At 38.4% G+C, this 17209-nt stretch overlaps 1 protein-coding gene across 1 annotated transcript in view; it reads right to left on the bottom strand.

Moving 5' to 3' along the window:
* gpcpd1 (glycerophosphocholine phosphodiesterase 1) overlaps positions 1-17209 on the bottom strand; it is a 46368-nt gene that overhangs the window by 24123 nt on the left and 5036 nt on the right. The window contains exons 3-8 of the mRNA XM_055638962.1: positions 14104-14191; positions 12122-12212; positions 10489-10573; positions 8233-8308; positions 4319-4360; positions 2474-2597 (exon numbers count right to left, since the gene is read on the bottom strand). Coding sequence (XP_055494937.1) covers positions 2474-2597; positions 4319-4360; positions 8233-8308; positions 10489-10573; positions 12122-12212; positions 14104-14152 — 467 coding nt within the window. The 5' untranslated portion in view covers positions 14153-14191. The remainder of the gene's footprint in view (positions 1-2473; positions 2598-4318; positions 4361-8232; positions 8309-10488; positions 10574-12121; positions 12213-14103; positions 14192-17209) is intronic.

Here is a 17209-nt window from a genome sequence, read left to right as displayed (position 1 = left end):
TTTTATTGTACTATTCCTAAAGCTAGTTGTATCCTGGATAAATCAAATGAGTGTGACTGTTTTACTCCCCTAATGTCTGAAGTTGGTTAACACAAACTATTCTGTTGAGATCAACATAACTATCAGTCTAAAATTGTTACATGCAGTGTACAACTCCCACGTCACTCAGATTCTGAAAATATACATCACATCAAAGTATCAATGTAATACTTAAAACATTATCTCCTACCCCCCCCCCCCCCCCCCACCACAACACACACACTTGTTTTCATTCTGTGGATCAGAAACCTAATTGTTCGGCATGGACTTGTAGGGCCGAGATGGCCTGTTTCCGTGCTGTAATTGTTATATGGTTATATGGTTATATGGTTATATGGTTAATTGGAATACTCTTTACAACCTCTGCCAAGATAGAATTTGTTCACTCCAAAAGCTGGTATGACAGCAAGTAATGTTTAAACAATCATGTGACTAGAGTGTTTTTAGCATTTGGGGAACACCATTCTTTCTTATCCAACAACAAATTTACTAATCGGAACAGAAGATTTAAAGGGCACCTAAGCAGTTAACTGCTAGCTTATTTTCTTCATTGTTGTATTTTTAACCAGTGTATTCGATCCTTAATGCTGCCGAGCTGAAGGAAAGCATTGGAACCCACCAGCTCTGTCAATATTTCAAACCAAGCATGCTATATGTACCCGTCATGCCAAATTACTCTTACTGCATAAAGAACATTTCAAAGCATTGATTCTTACAAATACAAAATATTTTTTTCTATCTGCTTCCATGCCCATGCTAGGAATCTCCAGAGATTTAGTACACCATCACTAAAACCTCTCTCCATAGATTAGATTATATTTTATTTACTACAGGCTATGCCATTCTCTTTGGCCCCATGAATTTCAATTGGTTGATTTCTATTCTCCAATCTGTAGATCATACCACCTAATGAAACAAGCTGAATACTTGGAACTCCATTTCAGCAGCCTGGTCATAAGGTACCAAATTTCCATCAGAATTTCCACCCAATTTTCTTCTGTCATCACCATATAACCATATAACAATTACAGCACGGAAACAGGCCATCTCGACCCTTCTAGTCCGTGCCGAACACATAATCTCCCCTAGTCCCATATACCTGCGCTCAGACCATATCCCTCCATTCCCTTCCCATCCATATAACTATCCAATTTATTTTTAAATGATAAAAACGAACCTGCCTCCACCACCTTCACTGGAAGCGCATTCCACACAGCTACCACTCTCTGAGTAAAGAAGTTCCCCCTCATGTTACCCCTAAACTTCAGTCCCTTAATTCTCATGTCATGTCCCCTTGTTTGAATCTTCCCTACTCTCAGTGGGAAAAGCTTTTCCACGTCAACTCTGTCTATCCCTCTCATCATTTTAAAAAACTCTATCAAGTCCCCCCTTAACCTTCTGCGCTCCAAAGAATAAAGCCCTAACTTGTTCAACCTTTCTCTGTAACTTAGTTGCTGAAACCCAGGCAACATTCTAGTAAATCTCCTCTGTACTCTCTCTATTTTGTTGACATCCTTCCTATAATTAGGCGACCAAAACTGTACAACTTACTCCAGAATTGGCCTCACCAATGCCGTACAATTTTAACATTACATCCCAACTTCTATACTCAATGCTCTGATTTATAAAGGCCAGCACACCAAAAGCTTTCTTTACCACCCTATCTACATGAGATTCCACTTTCAGGGAACTGTGCACAGTTATCACGACCTTATCCAAAAATCCATAGACGAATGCTGCAATTTTAGCTAATTCAAGCATCTAATGCTGATTGGTAGTCCAATTCTCATCTGCTATAAACAATCAGCATATGAATGTGTTCACTATATGGTTGAACAGGCAAACTATATTGTGGGTACACAAAAAAGCTGGAGAAACTCAGCGGGTGCAGCAGCATCTATAGAGCGAAGGAAAAAGGCAACGTTTCGGGCCGAAACCCTTCTTCAGACTATATTGTGATGTGCTTGTCGGGCCATTAACTAAATTAGCAACCCATGGCTGTGGATTCAAGGTGGAAATGTTAATTGAAGACTGATAAGGTATTAAATGAATTTCATGGAACTAATGTAAACTGGTTAGAAAAGACACAATAAAAGTAAGGACTTCCCAGAAAGTATTTTTTAGATTTATGGGTCAGCACCATTTTCTATACATGTGTGCGCTTTTCAGATTAAAACACAGAATTCAGCAGTTTTCATAAATGCATATGGACTGATCCAATTGCAAAGTGGGATCAGGCAGCCTAACTATATTCTTTTAAATCTGCAGGCAATAGATTGAGGTTTGGCCAATGGAATATCATTAATTTAAATAGGACAGCAATTTGTATAACATACATAACTGTATAACATGCCATCTGTCTTCGCAAACAATCAAGCACCCGTTTACATCTCTTTACTTTCCTCTTTAAATTTCAACATTTCAAATGGTTTACCTAAATCTTGATTTCTTGAACTTCTTTTTGGATATGGAAACTGGAGGTTTTTCAGAATAGTGCAACCTCAAGCGAATTTCACTTTGGCATGTTAACCAGCCAGAATCCAATTTCTCAATGTCATCTGTAACAAATTAAGTCACTCAGTTTGAGGTTTTTTTTTTTTTAAATAAAAGACACGATTAAATCATTCTCAAACATTTTTAAAAAAAAACATGGAACATCAAATACAAGTCAGCCATCAGACTTCCTAGGATATCTATGCTTGTGGGATTTTAATTAAAATTGCATTTGGTTGAGGCATGTAATTAATATATAGTACATGCCACCAGTGTGAACATTTCATGAACATCAGTACTGTGATCAGTGGAATTACACACTAAATTTAGCATTGAAGATGTGGCTAGTAAAATAGAAAGACAGAAAAATTGTCAGTATTAAACAAAATGAGCCAACCTTTCAAAAGGTACCAGCCCAAAGTGAATAATTAGATTTATTAACAGCTTAAGGAAAAAGGAAGAACAGATCAATTCAAACAGTAATGTCAATGCTTAGAAATAAGAACCCGGTTACAAACAAGGGAGACGAGAGCAGTAATTTGGCTTTTAAAGGGGACACTAGTGTGCACATGAAGCCTATTGATGATACCCTCTGCCATACTCTCTACTCTTTGAACTTGACCCATCAACCATCACGTCAGGAAGTTAGGATTTTTTTCCCCTCTGTCTTAAGCATTCAGATGTCCTCCAAACTGGTTCAGCTTTTCTTCCTGTTCGAGAACTATTGATAAGATGGAGGGAATATTTGGTACATAGATTGGCATTAGCTTGAGGGGTGAAAACTTAAACGGGAGCAATTTTTGTTAAATATTTCCCATCGCAAGGCCCAGAAACAGTGCGCCAATGACCACTTTTGGGCATCTTACCATGTTCTTGCTTTTTAACCCAGCAGTTATCAGACAACTGAATCATCCTACCACAACCAGAGAGCACGGCTGAACTACTATCCACCTCTATGATGACCCTCAGACAATTATGATTGGACTTTGCTGGTTTTAACTTGTACTAAACGTTATTCCATTATTATGTATATCTACACTGTGAATAGCTCGATTGTAATCATGCAATTCCTATCTGCTAACTGGATAGCACGCAACAAAAGCCTATCACTGTTCCACGGTACACGCGACAATAAACTAAACTGAACTGTCCTGCCAACATCTGGCTCCGGGCAGAGAAAGCACATTTTGCGATACAAGGTATAGAAGTATACTTAATGGCATGTGGAAGTATTTATGCCTAGAATGTTGTAAGATCTGTCTTCCTAAATCAAATTGTAGCTATTTCACAGTAATTTAATAACACATGGAAAGTGTCTGTGCACAGCATTATCTCAGAAAACTTCATTTTTAATAGATTCTAAACAGAACTCAAAACACAGTAAAATTTATTCACCATCTATTGAACTTCCATGCAACAATAAGCGATTTAAACATGAATAGGACTATCAGTACTCTCTCTCTCTCTCTCTCTCTCTCTAAATCTCAAGATTTAAATATTAAACATAATACATTACATTTTGTACTTTATGCTGTTTTTTTTCTTCCCCTGCACATCTGAGAACCTCTACCCCGACTCCCTGAAGAGCCTCACTACCTCTTGGCTGTGCACTGACTGCACAGGCCCAATATCTTACACACATATCTGCTAGCAATAGTATTAAAAGTGTGCTAGTACTTCATGCCTATTGCAGACCAATAACAACACTCAATCTATATGTAGTGCCACATAAACTCCTATATTTATCCTATCTTATTATTACTGAATTTTAAAAATCCATACTCACTGTGGATCCCAAAGTTTCCATCATCCAATATGCACTCCTCTCCTAGAAAAAAAGGAAGCAATGGGAAAAGTCAATAATTGTTACGTCAAGCATAACATTTTCAGTTCAAAAGTAAACAATTTTATATTCCTAGTTGTAATACAGAGCTAGGAATTAATTTAATATTTTTTTATTTCAGCACATGATATATGATTTTGGAATCCATAATATTGAAGCATTTTTAACCATATACTTATCACCAAAAAGAACAGGTTTTTGAAATACCTTTCCTGGATTACATAGCGAGCACCGAAGGTCATATCCAGGTCTTGAAAATGCAAACAAATTTTGTACGGCAAACATTTTAATGTAATTTCATTCCTCAGAACCCAAACAGCCAGGGAGAAAGTTAGAGACAACAAATTCAGCTAGACTAGTAATGTTTAAGGAAAACTAGGATTGAAGAGTAACATAGCAAACCACAATAATGTGAAGCCTAAATGCCCACAAATCTAGGACCAATAGGAGCACAGGCAATCAGGCTACCTATTTTGCAATGCAATTACCTTCACCAAGGCAATGGAAGTATGTTAACGGCATGGGGCAGACATTAGTCAACCATTTTTCAAGAGAGTGGGCACATCCCACCTTGTTGAGGAATACGAATTAGGCAACGCTTTCATTAATTTACAAATTTCCAAGCCAATAAAAATGAACTTCACATTACTGTCAGTAGCCACTAAGATGGAATGAATTCGGTCAATTCACTGAAAAAAAACCCTGTTTACTTGCACAATAACTTCACTGTGCCCCCCCAAATTTTTTAAAAAAAAAGTCAGATGGCCATTTAGAAAGGTTGATCACTAAGTCAACTTTGACCCAGGATCTAAAACAGAAACCATTGATGCCCAGTGTTTCCACACAGTAATTTCCAGACCCAGTCCGAAGGATCCTGACAAAAAACAATGTCTGTCCATTTTATCTCCAAAGATACTGTTGACCCATGTTTCTATGACCCGTTCAACCTTGTTAGATGAGCATCTGACACAGTTATAAAGGGAAGTCGGCTAACAAAAAAAAAGAGGGAGAAAGGAACAGAATGTTGATGAGGTTAGATGAAAATAGGTGGGAAGAGATTAATGCAGTACAAACATGAACTGGGTGAAAAGAAATATCCAAAACAAAAAATGCCAAAATCCCTCAGCAGATCTATTGGTCTGTTTCTGGGCAGTAAATGGGGATAGATTTTGAACCCATTCTGGATTTGTGCCAGAAAGGGAGGCACAAATGTTCACTAAATAGCATGCTCTTTATTTAGTGTATTGAGACAGCCAGGACTTGGTTTCAAGACGTTCGGTGCTCTTGCTATGTATCCACAATACGCAAAAAACCTCTTCCTGGCTTACTTCATTATAGCAAAGGCATGAACAGATAATTGAATTGTAAAATCTTTATATACAATTAGACGTACGATCTTCTGAGTTTCATCATAAATAAACCTCCTATGCAAAGAATTGTTAATAACTGTATGGTCCACCCAAATGCTATTCTTCTGAATATGTTCCTAGAGTAATAGGTATGCACAGTAAGTTATATCAATATTCATTAATCATCTTCGATGGTAAGTACAAAATATGGAAATCATTACAGCCTCACAACAATAAAAAAAGAGCTTTAGCATCTTATTCAAATAAAATGAACTACAATTTTGAAAATGAACTACAATATTGAGCTCAATGGTCCTTGGCTCACCTTATAAACAGGGTTTATTTGAAATCAAGCAATTACTAAAGGTAGAACAAATAGGATGGTGCTCAATTTGGTTTCTTCATTAGCACCAGAAACCTGGAATTCTAGACATTGTCACAACAAAGGGAAAACTGGTATTTTAGGGGGAAAAGTTAAATCTTAAAAAAGGTTTTACACCAATGACATGTTCATGGAACATTATCACTTGAGATGCCAATTTCAAAGAAAGGGAAACCAGAAGGAAGCTGACATCAGAGGAAATACAGTCAGTTCGACTCCTAAACTACACAAGTCATTTCTGGCAAGGCTCAAAAAGGGTTATTTAAAAAAATAATTAAGGAAAATTGTGAATCCGGGAAAAGGAAATGAAGGCAACTCACTTCATGAAGTAACCCAGAGATGGTATTGTCTGAGCAACAGCAGTAACATCTTAGGGGAACTGTGCATTGTTTGAGCACGCATGATCAACTCTTTTCTTCATTATCTCATGTTTTGCTGTCGCCACAGATGATCCATTACAGAGATGTACAGCCTGCTAAATATTGTACTCACCTGTGACATGCAATTTAATTCTTCCCAACCTTACAGCTCATAGACGTTTTAATTGCTTCGTTTGGCTGCATTTAAAAATCCAAACCTTAACAAAAACTTAATTACAAGTTAAGTGCAAAATACCACATTTGGTGGTAGTGCCCTGGATCAGCAATAAGCTGTTTTTGCTATGCCAGCCAAGGGCATGATGCGTTTCACAGCCTCCACACACCAATTTAACAATCATATACACTCAGCTGCGAGAAGATCAGGTGCTTCATACAAAAGCATTCAGCTGGATTCAAGAAGTTATGGTGGGGAGGCTGGTGTGCAGTGGGGTGGATTGGAAGGAAGGCTAGTGAAGATGCTACATTGTGGCTCTTTTAACCGCAGTGTGTTTATTGGGAACAAGAGGAAGAAACAGAATAGAGTATAAAATAGCACTTTGCAGATCCAAATAATAATCAAAAATGATAAATGTAGAATGCTCAATGGAAATCAGATGGCTATACCAATTTTTTAATTAAAAATCATTGGGGTGGAGTTTGGCAGAGCAAATAATTATAAAAAATAATTTAAACAATTTTAGGGGCAAAAGTTGTCTAAAGTGGGCAATTGATAAAAGTAGAATTATTAATGCCCAATACAATTCCCACAAATAAAAGATTAGTGTAATGCAGCTTCATTTTGCAGCACCAATTTAAAAAGCCTTCAATTCCAGTCATGACTATGCCCCATTTTCTAAAAGCACAAATTACCATGCTTTATATGCTTTATCTTTTTTGCCAATACTTAATTAGGTTTTCAGACTTGCCATTGCAATGGTACCAAATTGGAAAAGTATTGTTGAATCATTTTGAGCCAATTCTATGGAGCGGTTCGGTGACACAGCTTCTTAAATGCATCAATGTAGATGGAAGAAAAACTCATCTCCTGTTTCTCATGTGGCCAGCTCCAGATTACAAATCAACTAATTAGAGAACAGCACCAAATAGAATTCGACATATTTTCTTTGAGATGGTTGATGTAGTGAAAAAGGAAATAAAAAGGCTGCGGTTAACTGCCGTGAAGTTAACTTTTATCCAAACAGGAGGCACAATGGCAGAAATCTGGAGAAAGTTGCAGCTTCAATCTCATGTATCAAGCATGGGCAGTATGAATGATCCAAAGAAAATGTAGCAGGCACTTGGTACGATGTTGAAATCTTAACATTAGAATCAATATGATGGATTGTTTCATAAGAAGCTCATTCCATACTCTGAAGTACAGAAGACGATGCCGAACCAACAAAGAAGTTTTTGTCGTAAAATAGTTTTTTGTCTTTTACTTTAGGAGATTCTGTTCATAACACAGGCTGGGAACATTCTGGGTGTAGATTGCGAGGGAAAGCACACAGAAGCATGAAAACATGGGTTTCATGGGGCTAAAGGGTATGTGGTAGGATACGATGACTGTTTAGATCTGTTGCTGATCACATTTTCTGTTCCACACAACGGATACATTTGCACAGCATTTAAAATATGGGAAGACTTGCATTAAAAATATACTTCAAATTTGAAAGATAAATTACAATTGTCCAAGGCTTAATTTATCACAAGTACCCTTGCTATTGCCAATCCGGCAAATAACAAACTCAATACACTGTAGTGACATACCCGACGGTTTAAATGATCGTGGATGAGGATGAGTCTCCCACTTGTTGACTAGCACTTGCCGAAGATCAGCAGGGTTCTGAGTCAAGTGATAAAAAGATTAAAGCCCTTTATAATAAACAAAAGGACCAGAAGAAAATGCACGTTTGGATGTCAAGAGATACACGTTTTTAAACTACTTCTGGTAGAATATTTACAATTTTTCCATTCATGCAATGACGATTGCCCAAGGTAATAGCTTGAGTTTACAAATCAATATAAAAGCTGGATAAACTGTAGCACAGGCTAATAGAAAATTAACAGATGCAGATCTGAATTACTTACTGCAGACTATCAATATTAACATTTCTGCCACAGATCTCATCAGCTCCCCAGAGGGGAGAAGTGTTGGCAATGTTTTTGCCAGGTTATTGTCATAAGCCTCCAACTGGCCGGCTGTATGAACAGCACCACTGGTGAATGCCTACGAACAGGCCTTCAGGTCTGGAGGAGTTGCTCAGCACAGTTATTCACTACACAGGATTTGAAGCATTACATTTTAAATTAAACATGCCATGTGCAGTGAACGGTACAAAATGCAGTTATTGTAATTTGGATAAAGACTTTTCTTCAATTAGAATCTCAAAATATTGATTCAAAACAAAATGAATTACTCAAAGAAATTACTATAAATGTCTTGAAATTATGTAACTAAAGACAAAGGAACTATAGATTAGAAAACTGTCCTTTCATCTACAGGAGTTCAGTCTGAAACTAGAGGCTTATAAAACCTATCCTCTCTCTACTAATTAGAAGGACTCATCAAATATATCAAGCAGTCTTAATGCATTTTCTTGGGCGCATTGGACTGTGGTTAAAAAAAAACAACCCATTTCTGAATTCACTTGCAACATTTCAAGTAGTAGATGCATAAAATACACTGGTGGGCAAGCAGGGAGCGGTGCTCCAAAGGTATTCGGCTGCATTAATCCTGGGCGTACCCAATGTTAATGCTAGGCACTAAATAGACAATAAAGATGCGAGAGCACTCACCTGGAGAACAAAAAAAAATAACACAAAAATCAACTGTAACATTCCATAGGTTTCCTTCTTGAAGGACTGGTTGGATCATTGCAAATTTTAAACAAAAATTGTGCAAATTATTAAACTGACAAGGCCGACAGCAACGAGCCATTAAAGCTTTCTCTCCAAGCCAAAGGCAGTCTGACGCATCATTCAGCTTGAATCGATTCCTCCGTTGTCAAGAGCAAGAAACCTGTAATTGCCAGCGCTTCAACTTTATATTCCTCAACATACTTTCCAGCCACTACCCAGGTTTGGAAGGACACGACCCCTCAAGTGCCAGAAAACCTCCATGTTGCACCATAGGAATCATAGTGGCAACACTAATAAATGCGTACATTTCTTTCACATCAATCCATTTTTGTTGATTTTTATATTTTGGTTATCATGCAAATTGTGGTCTGAATATACATCCAATTATGAAGGCCAATTAAAACTGAGTGCAGATTATTTCCAACAAGGGCGTGTTTTGTAAATGAACAGAAACAAAAAAAAAAATGGTGACAATTTGACCATCAAAATGAATTCGTAGAAAGCAGCATGTAAAGTAGCCAAACGATTGCAAACAAGAGCGGGATAGGTAGGACAATGCTAGATTATTCACAGCTTTAAAAGATTCCATAATAAAATTAAATCCAAACCCCAATGCAAGTGTTGAGAAGAAACATTGGTCAAGAGCATACATTTGCCAAAGGAAATCTGTGACAACACAGAGTGGAACGGCCAAATTGGAAAGAGAGAATAGGAGAATTATACTGTATGCGACCTCAACCAGCATATCATTCCCCAACACAAGGTTTACACAAAAGCGCCAAGGCACAATCAAAATTACAAATAACAAGCACCGTCTGAATCAATGGTAGATTAATACAAGGATTAAGTAGCACAAGTTTAGACTCAAACAAAACCCTGCCCTTTTTTTTTAATCCCCAAATTATCCAATTTTCTATCCTTCTCCCAAAAATTATCCTTACTGTAACAGAAAACAGCATATCATTCAGTTGTGGAAAATCTCATTATTCTTGCATCAGTATCGAAGCAGAGTAAAATTCAAGTAAGTGATATTCCTCAGTCGCTGTAACTGCTCATGCTATAAAATTGGAGGTTAGATAATACAACATTCTGTTGGAGAACGCTAAAAAAAAAGCCAAGAAGAAATCACATTGCAGCTCGGATTGTCTGGAAAATGGGTCTTACCTTGGGTTCAATAAAATAACATTTGAAGTATCGATATTTGAAATGAATGGCTCTTGGAAGATTAACTGTTGCAGTCCATGTTATTCTGAGGAGAGATAGAGTATGAAACAATAGATTTTATTTAAGAATAATATTTAAGGCTTTCACAAATCAAGTGGTTAGAGCATTAAAAAAAATATTACTACAGGTACACAACCTTTAATCCGAAAGGCTTGGGACCAGACACTTCTCGGATTTCGGAATTTTTAGGATCTCGGAATGGAAGATTTTTAGCGTAGATTAGGTAGGTAGCGCGGGCGGCTTGGAAAGTCTGGAGTGGCTGCCTCCTCCACGGAGACTGGGGAATCATTGCTTAAATTTTAGTCAGTTAGTTTGGAGGGCTTTTATGTGGTGGAGGGGGTGAAGGGGGGGAAAGAAGGGTGAAGGGGGAAACTTTAATTCTTAGTCCCCTACCCGGTCGGAGAGGCGGGGAGGGGGCAATGGTTTTCCGGGTCGGCGTGAGATAAGCTCCGGAGTGCTGTGGCTGCCGACTCCCAACATCGCGGAGCTGGGGCTGCGCCGGTTGGAGCTCCGATCCCGGAGTGTCTCCCCGGTCTCCGGGGAGGAGGCAGCCGCTACAGTAGTATAGACCTGGGTTGACCACGGGTCGTTTCGGGTCAAGTTTGGCGCCAAGTGTTGAGAAGAAACACTTGGCGCCAAACACTTGGCGCTTTGGTGTGCAGACGACATTGTGGAAAAAATGTCCGGTTTTCGGAGCTTTTCGGTTTCTGGAATTTCGGATTAAAGGTTGTGTACCTGTACTTGGAAACCATTTTTGACCAGGAGCTAACCTACAACCGGCCTGGAGATTGACAAGGAAATGGATCTAAAAAAAATTAAGCTTTGATCTCAAAAACAAGGACCTACGTCAGTCACAGCAAACATGAAACTTGTCACGGAAACAATTGATACAGCAACTACTCCTAAAAATAGATGTCTAAAATTGACAATAGCCAGGAAGGAAAGTCTCCTCCTTGTAGTTTCTTGACAAGTAGATAGAGCCTGCACATACGGCCAAAGTCAAACCCAAAAAGTATAGCAAAACTCGCCTTTAACTGTAAAAGCCAAAATACTTAATATATTAATAATAGGTACAAGAAAATAGAGCAAAATCGACCAATGGCTCAACATTATTTGCAGATATTTCATACAAGAGGTCAATTTGAACTTTTGTCACCAGGTTAGGTCTTAAGTGATAAGAGCAGAATTAGGCTATTTGGCCCAGTAAGTCTACTCCACTATTCAATCATGGCTGATCTATCTCTCCCTCCTAACCCCATACTCCCCATAACCCTTGACATCCATACTAATCAAGAATCTTTCTATCCCCTTTTGCTCCCCTCTGATTAAATGTTAGTCAACAAAATGCACTAGCCGCAGTCTCAAAGACAATCTCCCTGCCACATAGGACCAATTTAAGACAGGAATTTTACACTCCAGTCAGGCATTGATAACGTTCATAAAAAAGATCAAAAACCAGTGAGGGAATGAAGCACTTAAATGAACCAGAACCAATAGGAAAGTGAATGATCAACTATAAAAAGACATTTACACAAATCCGACTATTTTAATCCAAAAACATTGTTGAACTTACTCATCATCTGCCGTGGGATCGAGAAACAAGGCTTTCTGACACGACCAATTGCCAAGCGCAGTTGAATTCCCACATACTGCAAACACTTCACCTACAGTGCCAAACAATTTGAATTAATTATGAGGAAAAGTCACGTGCACAAAATATCACCAGATCAAAATTCTAAAATTCCACATTGGGCGACTTGGGGGCGCGGCAGTAGAGTTGCTGCCTTACGGCGCCAGATACCCGGATTCGATCCTGACTACGGGTGCAGTCTGTAATGAGTTTGTAAGTTCTCCCTGTGACCTGTGCGAGTTTTTTCCCGGGAGCTCCAGTTTCCTCCAAATACAGGTATGTAGATAAATTAGCTTAGTAACATTGTAAATTGTCCCAAGTGTGTGTAGGATAATGTTAATGTGTGGACTCGTTGGGCCAAAGGGCCTGTTTCCGCGCTATATCTCTAAACTAAAAAAGTAACCTATCCCAAAATTGATTATTTGGCTAAAACACTGAGTATATAATTAACTGGCTTATAATATATTTGGTTAGGTTGACCTATTCACATTAAACCTTCATGCAATCCCCTCAAAAAACAAGCATTTAGAGAATTCATGTGCACTTAAAATCCTGTACAGTTATAACATAGTTAAGCACAGCAGATGATCAGGTCTTTCCGTCAACCATGATGCCACTCTAACTACTCCCATCTGTCTGCATGTGGTAGGAATTCCTCTATTCTATGCTTGCTCATGCATTATATAAATGCTTCTTAAATGTTGACATCGTATCTGTTTTACCATCTTCCCTGGCAAACGTCCAACACCTTCTACTCTAAATTATTATATCTTATTTTACCCATTCTGTTGAAAAGCCATTCATCTGAAACATAAACCATTTCCCCTTCCTTTTCCAACTCGCATATTATGTAATTTACCAAAGTAGTCTTTCTGGTACATCTTACCGTTTCTCAATTGATTATGGTTACCATATTATTATGGTAATTAAAACTTAAACAAAAGACTGCAAAGCTTCATAACACATACTTGAGCACACCTACAGCCAACGGCAAGTTCTATATTAAGATTATCCAAATTATTGACTCTAGGCAAGTATCGTGATGCATGTCTATTGTAACCAAATCTACTGAAATGACCAACTTTATGCAATCGCCTTCCGTCAAGCATGCTTGCTTATAATATAATTATTTGTCACTCAAATACAAGAGGTTAATTCTTTAAACCGTACACTGAAATGAAGTTATTTTAGTAACGCAACCATAAAAGTGCTAAACAGCAAAACAGGTAAATATAGTACCCAATTCTCATCAAAACCAAGCAGCGATAAACTAGGTCATCAGTATCCCCCTCTATCCCATGCACCCAAGCGTGAAGTGCTCCTATTTCTTACACCATCCCACCCTCATGCTCCTTTCCCCTCCTTCATACCCATCTCCGAGTCCCTCTTTTCCTTTTAACCCCCCCTTTTATCCTCCTTCGACTCCTTCCACCCACATCCCTCTCTCCAGCCTTAAATTTCACTGCTCCTCTCCCGATCTGACACACTTTTGTCACTTACTGCACCAATCTGTCTGTCAAACCTCCCTCACTCATCACTTCCCAGTCCTTGTCCGCCCCACGTCTCTTTTCCACCTTCCTCCACTACCCATTCCAATCAGCCTGCATAAGTCCTGGCCCGAAATATTGTCTGTTCATTCATTCCATAAATGCTGCCTGACCCACTGAACTCCTCTAGCAGTTGGCATCTTACCCAACATCACATCTGTCTACCCAAAAAAATGGCAATAATAAAAACTAGCTAAAATGATGCAAACAATGACATGAGACTGGATTAATTGTACAAATTTAATAACCTGTGAAAAATTCCTAAATGAAGCATTTTTATCCCTCAAGTGTGTGAAGTTCTGTGTTCCCATTTGTGATTTCATATATTAGTTGCATGGACATTGAAATATTTATTATCTTTCAATTCCCTAAGAATACCTGGAAGTGTAGTTCCCTTTATTTTGAAAGTGACCCTTGAAGTGCCCATCCTTAGCGATGCCGAGGCACTACCAATTGCTGATGTTACCTAGGGTAAAAAAGTTAGATCCGTTTATTATACAAACTTGTTAAATTGTTGCTAGCAACACTTGTCTTAAACAGTCTTTAGTATGCAAAAGATAATAATCAAGATTCAGGTTGAATCTATTGCCAAGATTTTCAATGCATTCACATTCCTTTCCCCATCACTGTTCAATTGGGAGAGCAAGATGGAGTTCAAACTATCAGTTCTTGGCAGATAGACACAAAATGCTGGAGTAACTCAGCGGGTCAGGCTGCATCTCTGGAGAAAAGGAATAGGTAACGTTTCAGGTCGAGATCCTTCATCAGACTTTCACCTGTCTGATGAGTGGTCTCAATCATAAACATCACCTATTCCTTTTCTCCAGAGATGCTGCCTGACCCGCTGAGTTACTCCAGCATTTTATGTTTCTCTTCGGTGTCAACCAGTTCCTTCTTATAAATCAATTCTTGGTTTCGATCAGTTGCACTGGCGTGAAAGGTGCCGAATATATAACCACGTTTAAATACAAGCGACAATATTGCTCGGATCAAGAATCGTGAACCACAACTAAATGAGGCATTGGTCCATTGTCAAGCAATGTAATTAATTCTCTTAACATCTCGAAAGCCTACATCTACAAAGACTATATTGTCAGAAAGAAACTCCAGATTATTTGCACAGCAACCCATTGCTAATTTAATTGGCAGTTTGCCATTTTGATTGCAAAAAAAAAGATTTTATTTAAGAATACTTCCTGATAAGCATGACAAATGAAATCTCCATACATTTTGTACTGAAACAATGGCCTAAGAAATTGATTTGGCATTTTTAAAACCCAGTCATGGCTTAAGCCTTGTGTTCAAGAAGGAACTGCAGATGCTGGAAGATCGAAGGTACACAAAAATGCTGGAGAAACTCAGCGGGTGCAGCAGCATCTATGGAGCGAAGGAAATGGGCGACATTTCGGGCCGAAACCCTTCTTCAGACTGATGGGGGGGGGGGGGAAAGAATGAAGGAAAAAGGGGGGGAGGAGGAGCCTGAGGGCGGGGGGATGGGAGGAGACAGCTCGAGGGTTAAGGAAGGGGAGGAGACAGCAAGGGCTAGCAAAACTGGGAGAATTCAACGTTCATGCCTGCCGGACGCAAGCAACCCAGGCGGAATACGAGGTGCTGTTCCTCCAATTTCCGGTGTTGCTCACTCTGGCAATGGAGGAGTCCCAGGACAGAGAGGTCGGATTGGGAATGGGAGGGGGAGTTGAAGTGCTGAGCCACCGGGAGTTCAGGTAGGTTATTGCGGACTGAGCGGAGGTGTTCGGCGAAACGATCGCCCGACTTCCGCTTAGTCTCCCCGATGTAAATCAGCTGACATCTAGAGCAGCGGATGCAGTAGGTTGGAGGAGATACAGGTGAACCTTTGTCGTACCATGGCTTAAGCCTTTTCAGCTGCTGACATAACAATCTAAGCCTTTTGCCTATTACAGCAAAGTAAAAGTTAAAAATTGCCACGTCAGTCTGAAATTACAAGCCAAAATGTTGTAAACTATCACTGTACTGTACTGTCAATGTATTTTAATGCTTTTGCCAAAACAAAATTGCAAACATGAAAGCTCAAAATCACCTGAACAATGTAAACTATGTGGTGGTTATATTCCTGCCCTTAAGTACCACTGAAGGAATCTGCAAAGTTTGACTGGTTAACCATAACTGACAGGTAAGCCCAAGATAATTAAATCAATGGATATTTATTTAAATTTCAGCTGGAACATCTTGTTCATATATTGCAAACACATATCACAATTTAATTGCTAGTGTTTGAGTTAAAAATAAGTAATGTTGCATTATGAGAGTAAGCTAACACATTAAGTATTTAAGTCTGTTGCCAAAAGCAGAAACGTTACTTGTGCTTGAGTAGCGCGTGCTTAAGATTTATACACAGCCAAATGTTCGTTACTGTTAAATATTGAAACCAAGTTAACCATTATTATGTTAGTCTGGCGGCTGCAAGTAGCCACTAAAACACTCGCCCAAATTTAGCAAATTGAAAATATTTATTAACATAGAAGGTGATCTGGCCCATGAGTTTTCGTAGTTTGCAACAACAATCAGGATAGCCCTCCTCACCCACTTGCTCATCAACTGCCTCTTACTACCAGATCCTAAAAGCATTGGTTGCAGTACTATTCCTGAACACTTTTTTTTTTTTTTTTTTTTTTTTTTTTTAATTTTATTTTTATTAGAAGTACGGTAAATTACAATACTACACAACACATATATCTTAATACATTTTTTGTACCGCTTCATTTTTTTTGAGCTTTAAGAAAAATATAGAAGTAGAGAAAGTAAACAAAGTACGCAAGAGTCGTGAAGTGCAAGAGTGTTGGGAAAAGAAAGCCCCTTAGAAAAGAAGTTAGAGAAAGAAGTAAAATGAGAAAATAGACCCTAGAAAAGAAACAAAAAGAAAATAGGAACAATCGCTCTATTATAACATTAAACTCCGCAGAAAGGGGACTACCAACCAAGTCTGTTTTTGTTGTTTTACCTCCCGTTACCAGGTCCTGATACCTTTTATTTATTTTTTTAAATTACTATTGCACCTCATACTTGTAATAGGTCCAGAAACATAGACCACGTCTTTTGGAATTGGTCTGCTTTACCTGCTAAGAGGAATCTCATCTCTTCCAGATGTAATGTTTCAAACATATTTGATATCCACATTTTTATTGTTGGTGTGGGCGCATTTTTCCAGAATTTAAGTATAAGCTTTTTTCCCCATTATTAGCCCGTAATTAAATAAATTCTTCTGAAACACGTTTAGTTCAGGGTTACCTTCCGATATTCCAAAAATAATCCATTCTGGTTTTGGTACCAGTTTTATTTTGATTAATTTTGAAAAAACATCAAATATTTCATACCAGAATTTTTGGATTTTTGTACAAAAAACAAAAGAGTGCGCTATGGTAGCTTCTTGACACAGGCATTTATCACAGATTGGTGAAACATTAGGGAAGATTTTATTTAATTTAGTTTTTGAATAATATAATCT

Source organism: Leucoraja erinacea, chromosome 8, assembly GCF_028641065.1.
Source record: "Leucoraja erinacea ecotype New England chromosome 8, Leri_hhj_1, whole genome shotgun sequence".
NCBI lineage: Eukaryota > Metazoa > Chordata > Chondrichthyes > Rajiformes > Rajidae > Leucoraja > Leucoraja erinaceus.
The sequence above is the reverse complement of the archived record's forward strand: the minus strand, read 5'-3'. Positions and strand labels throughout refer to the sequence as shown.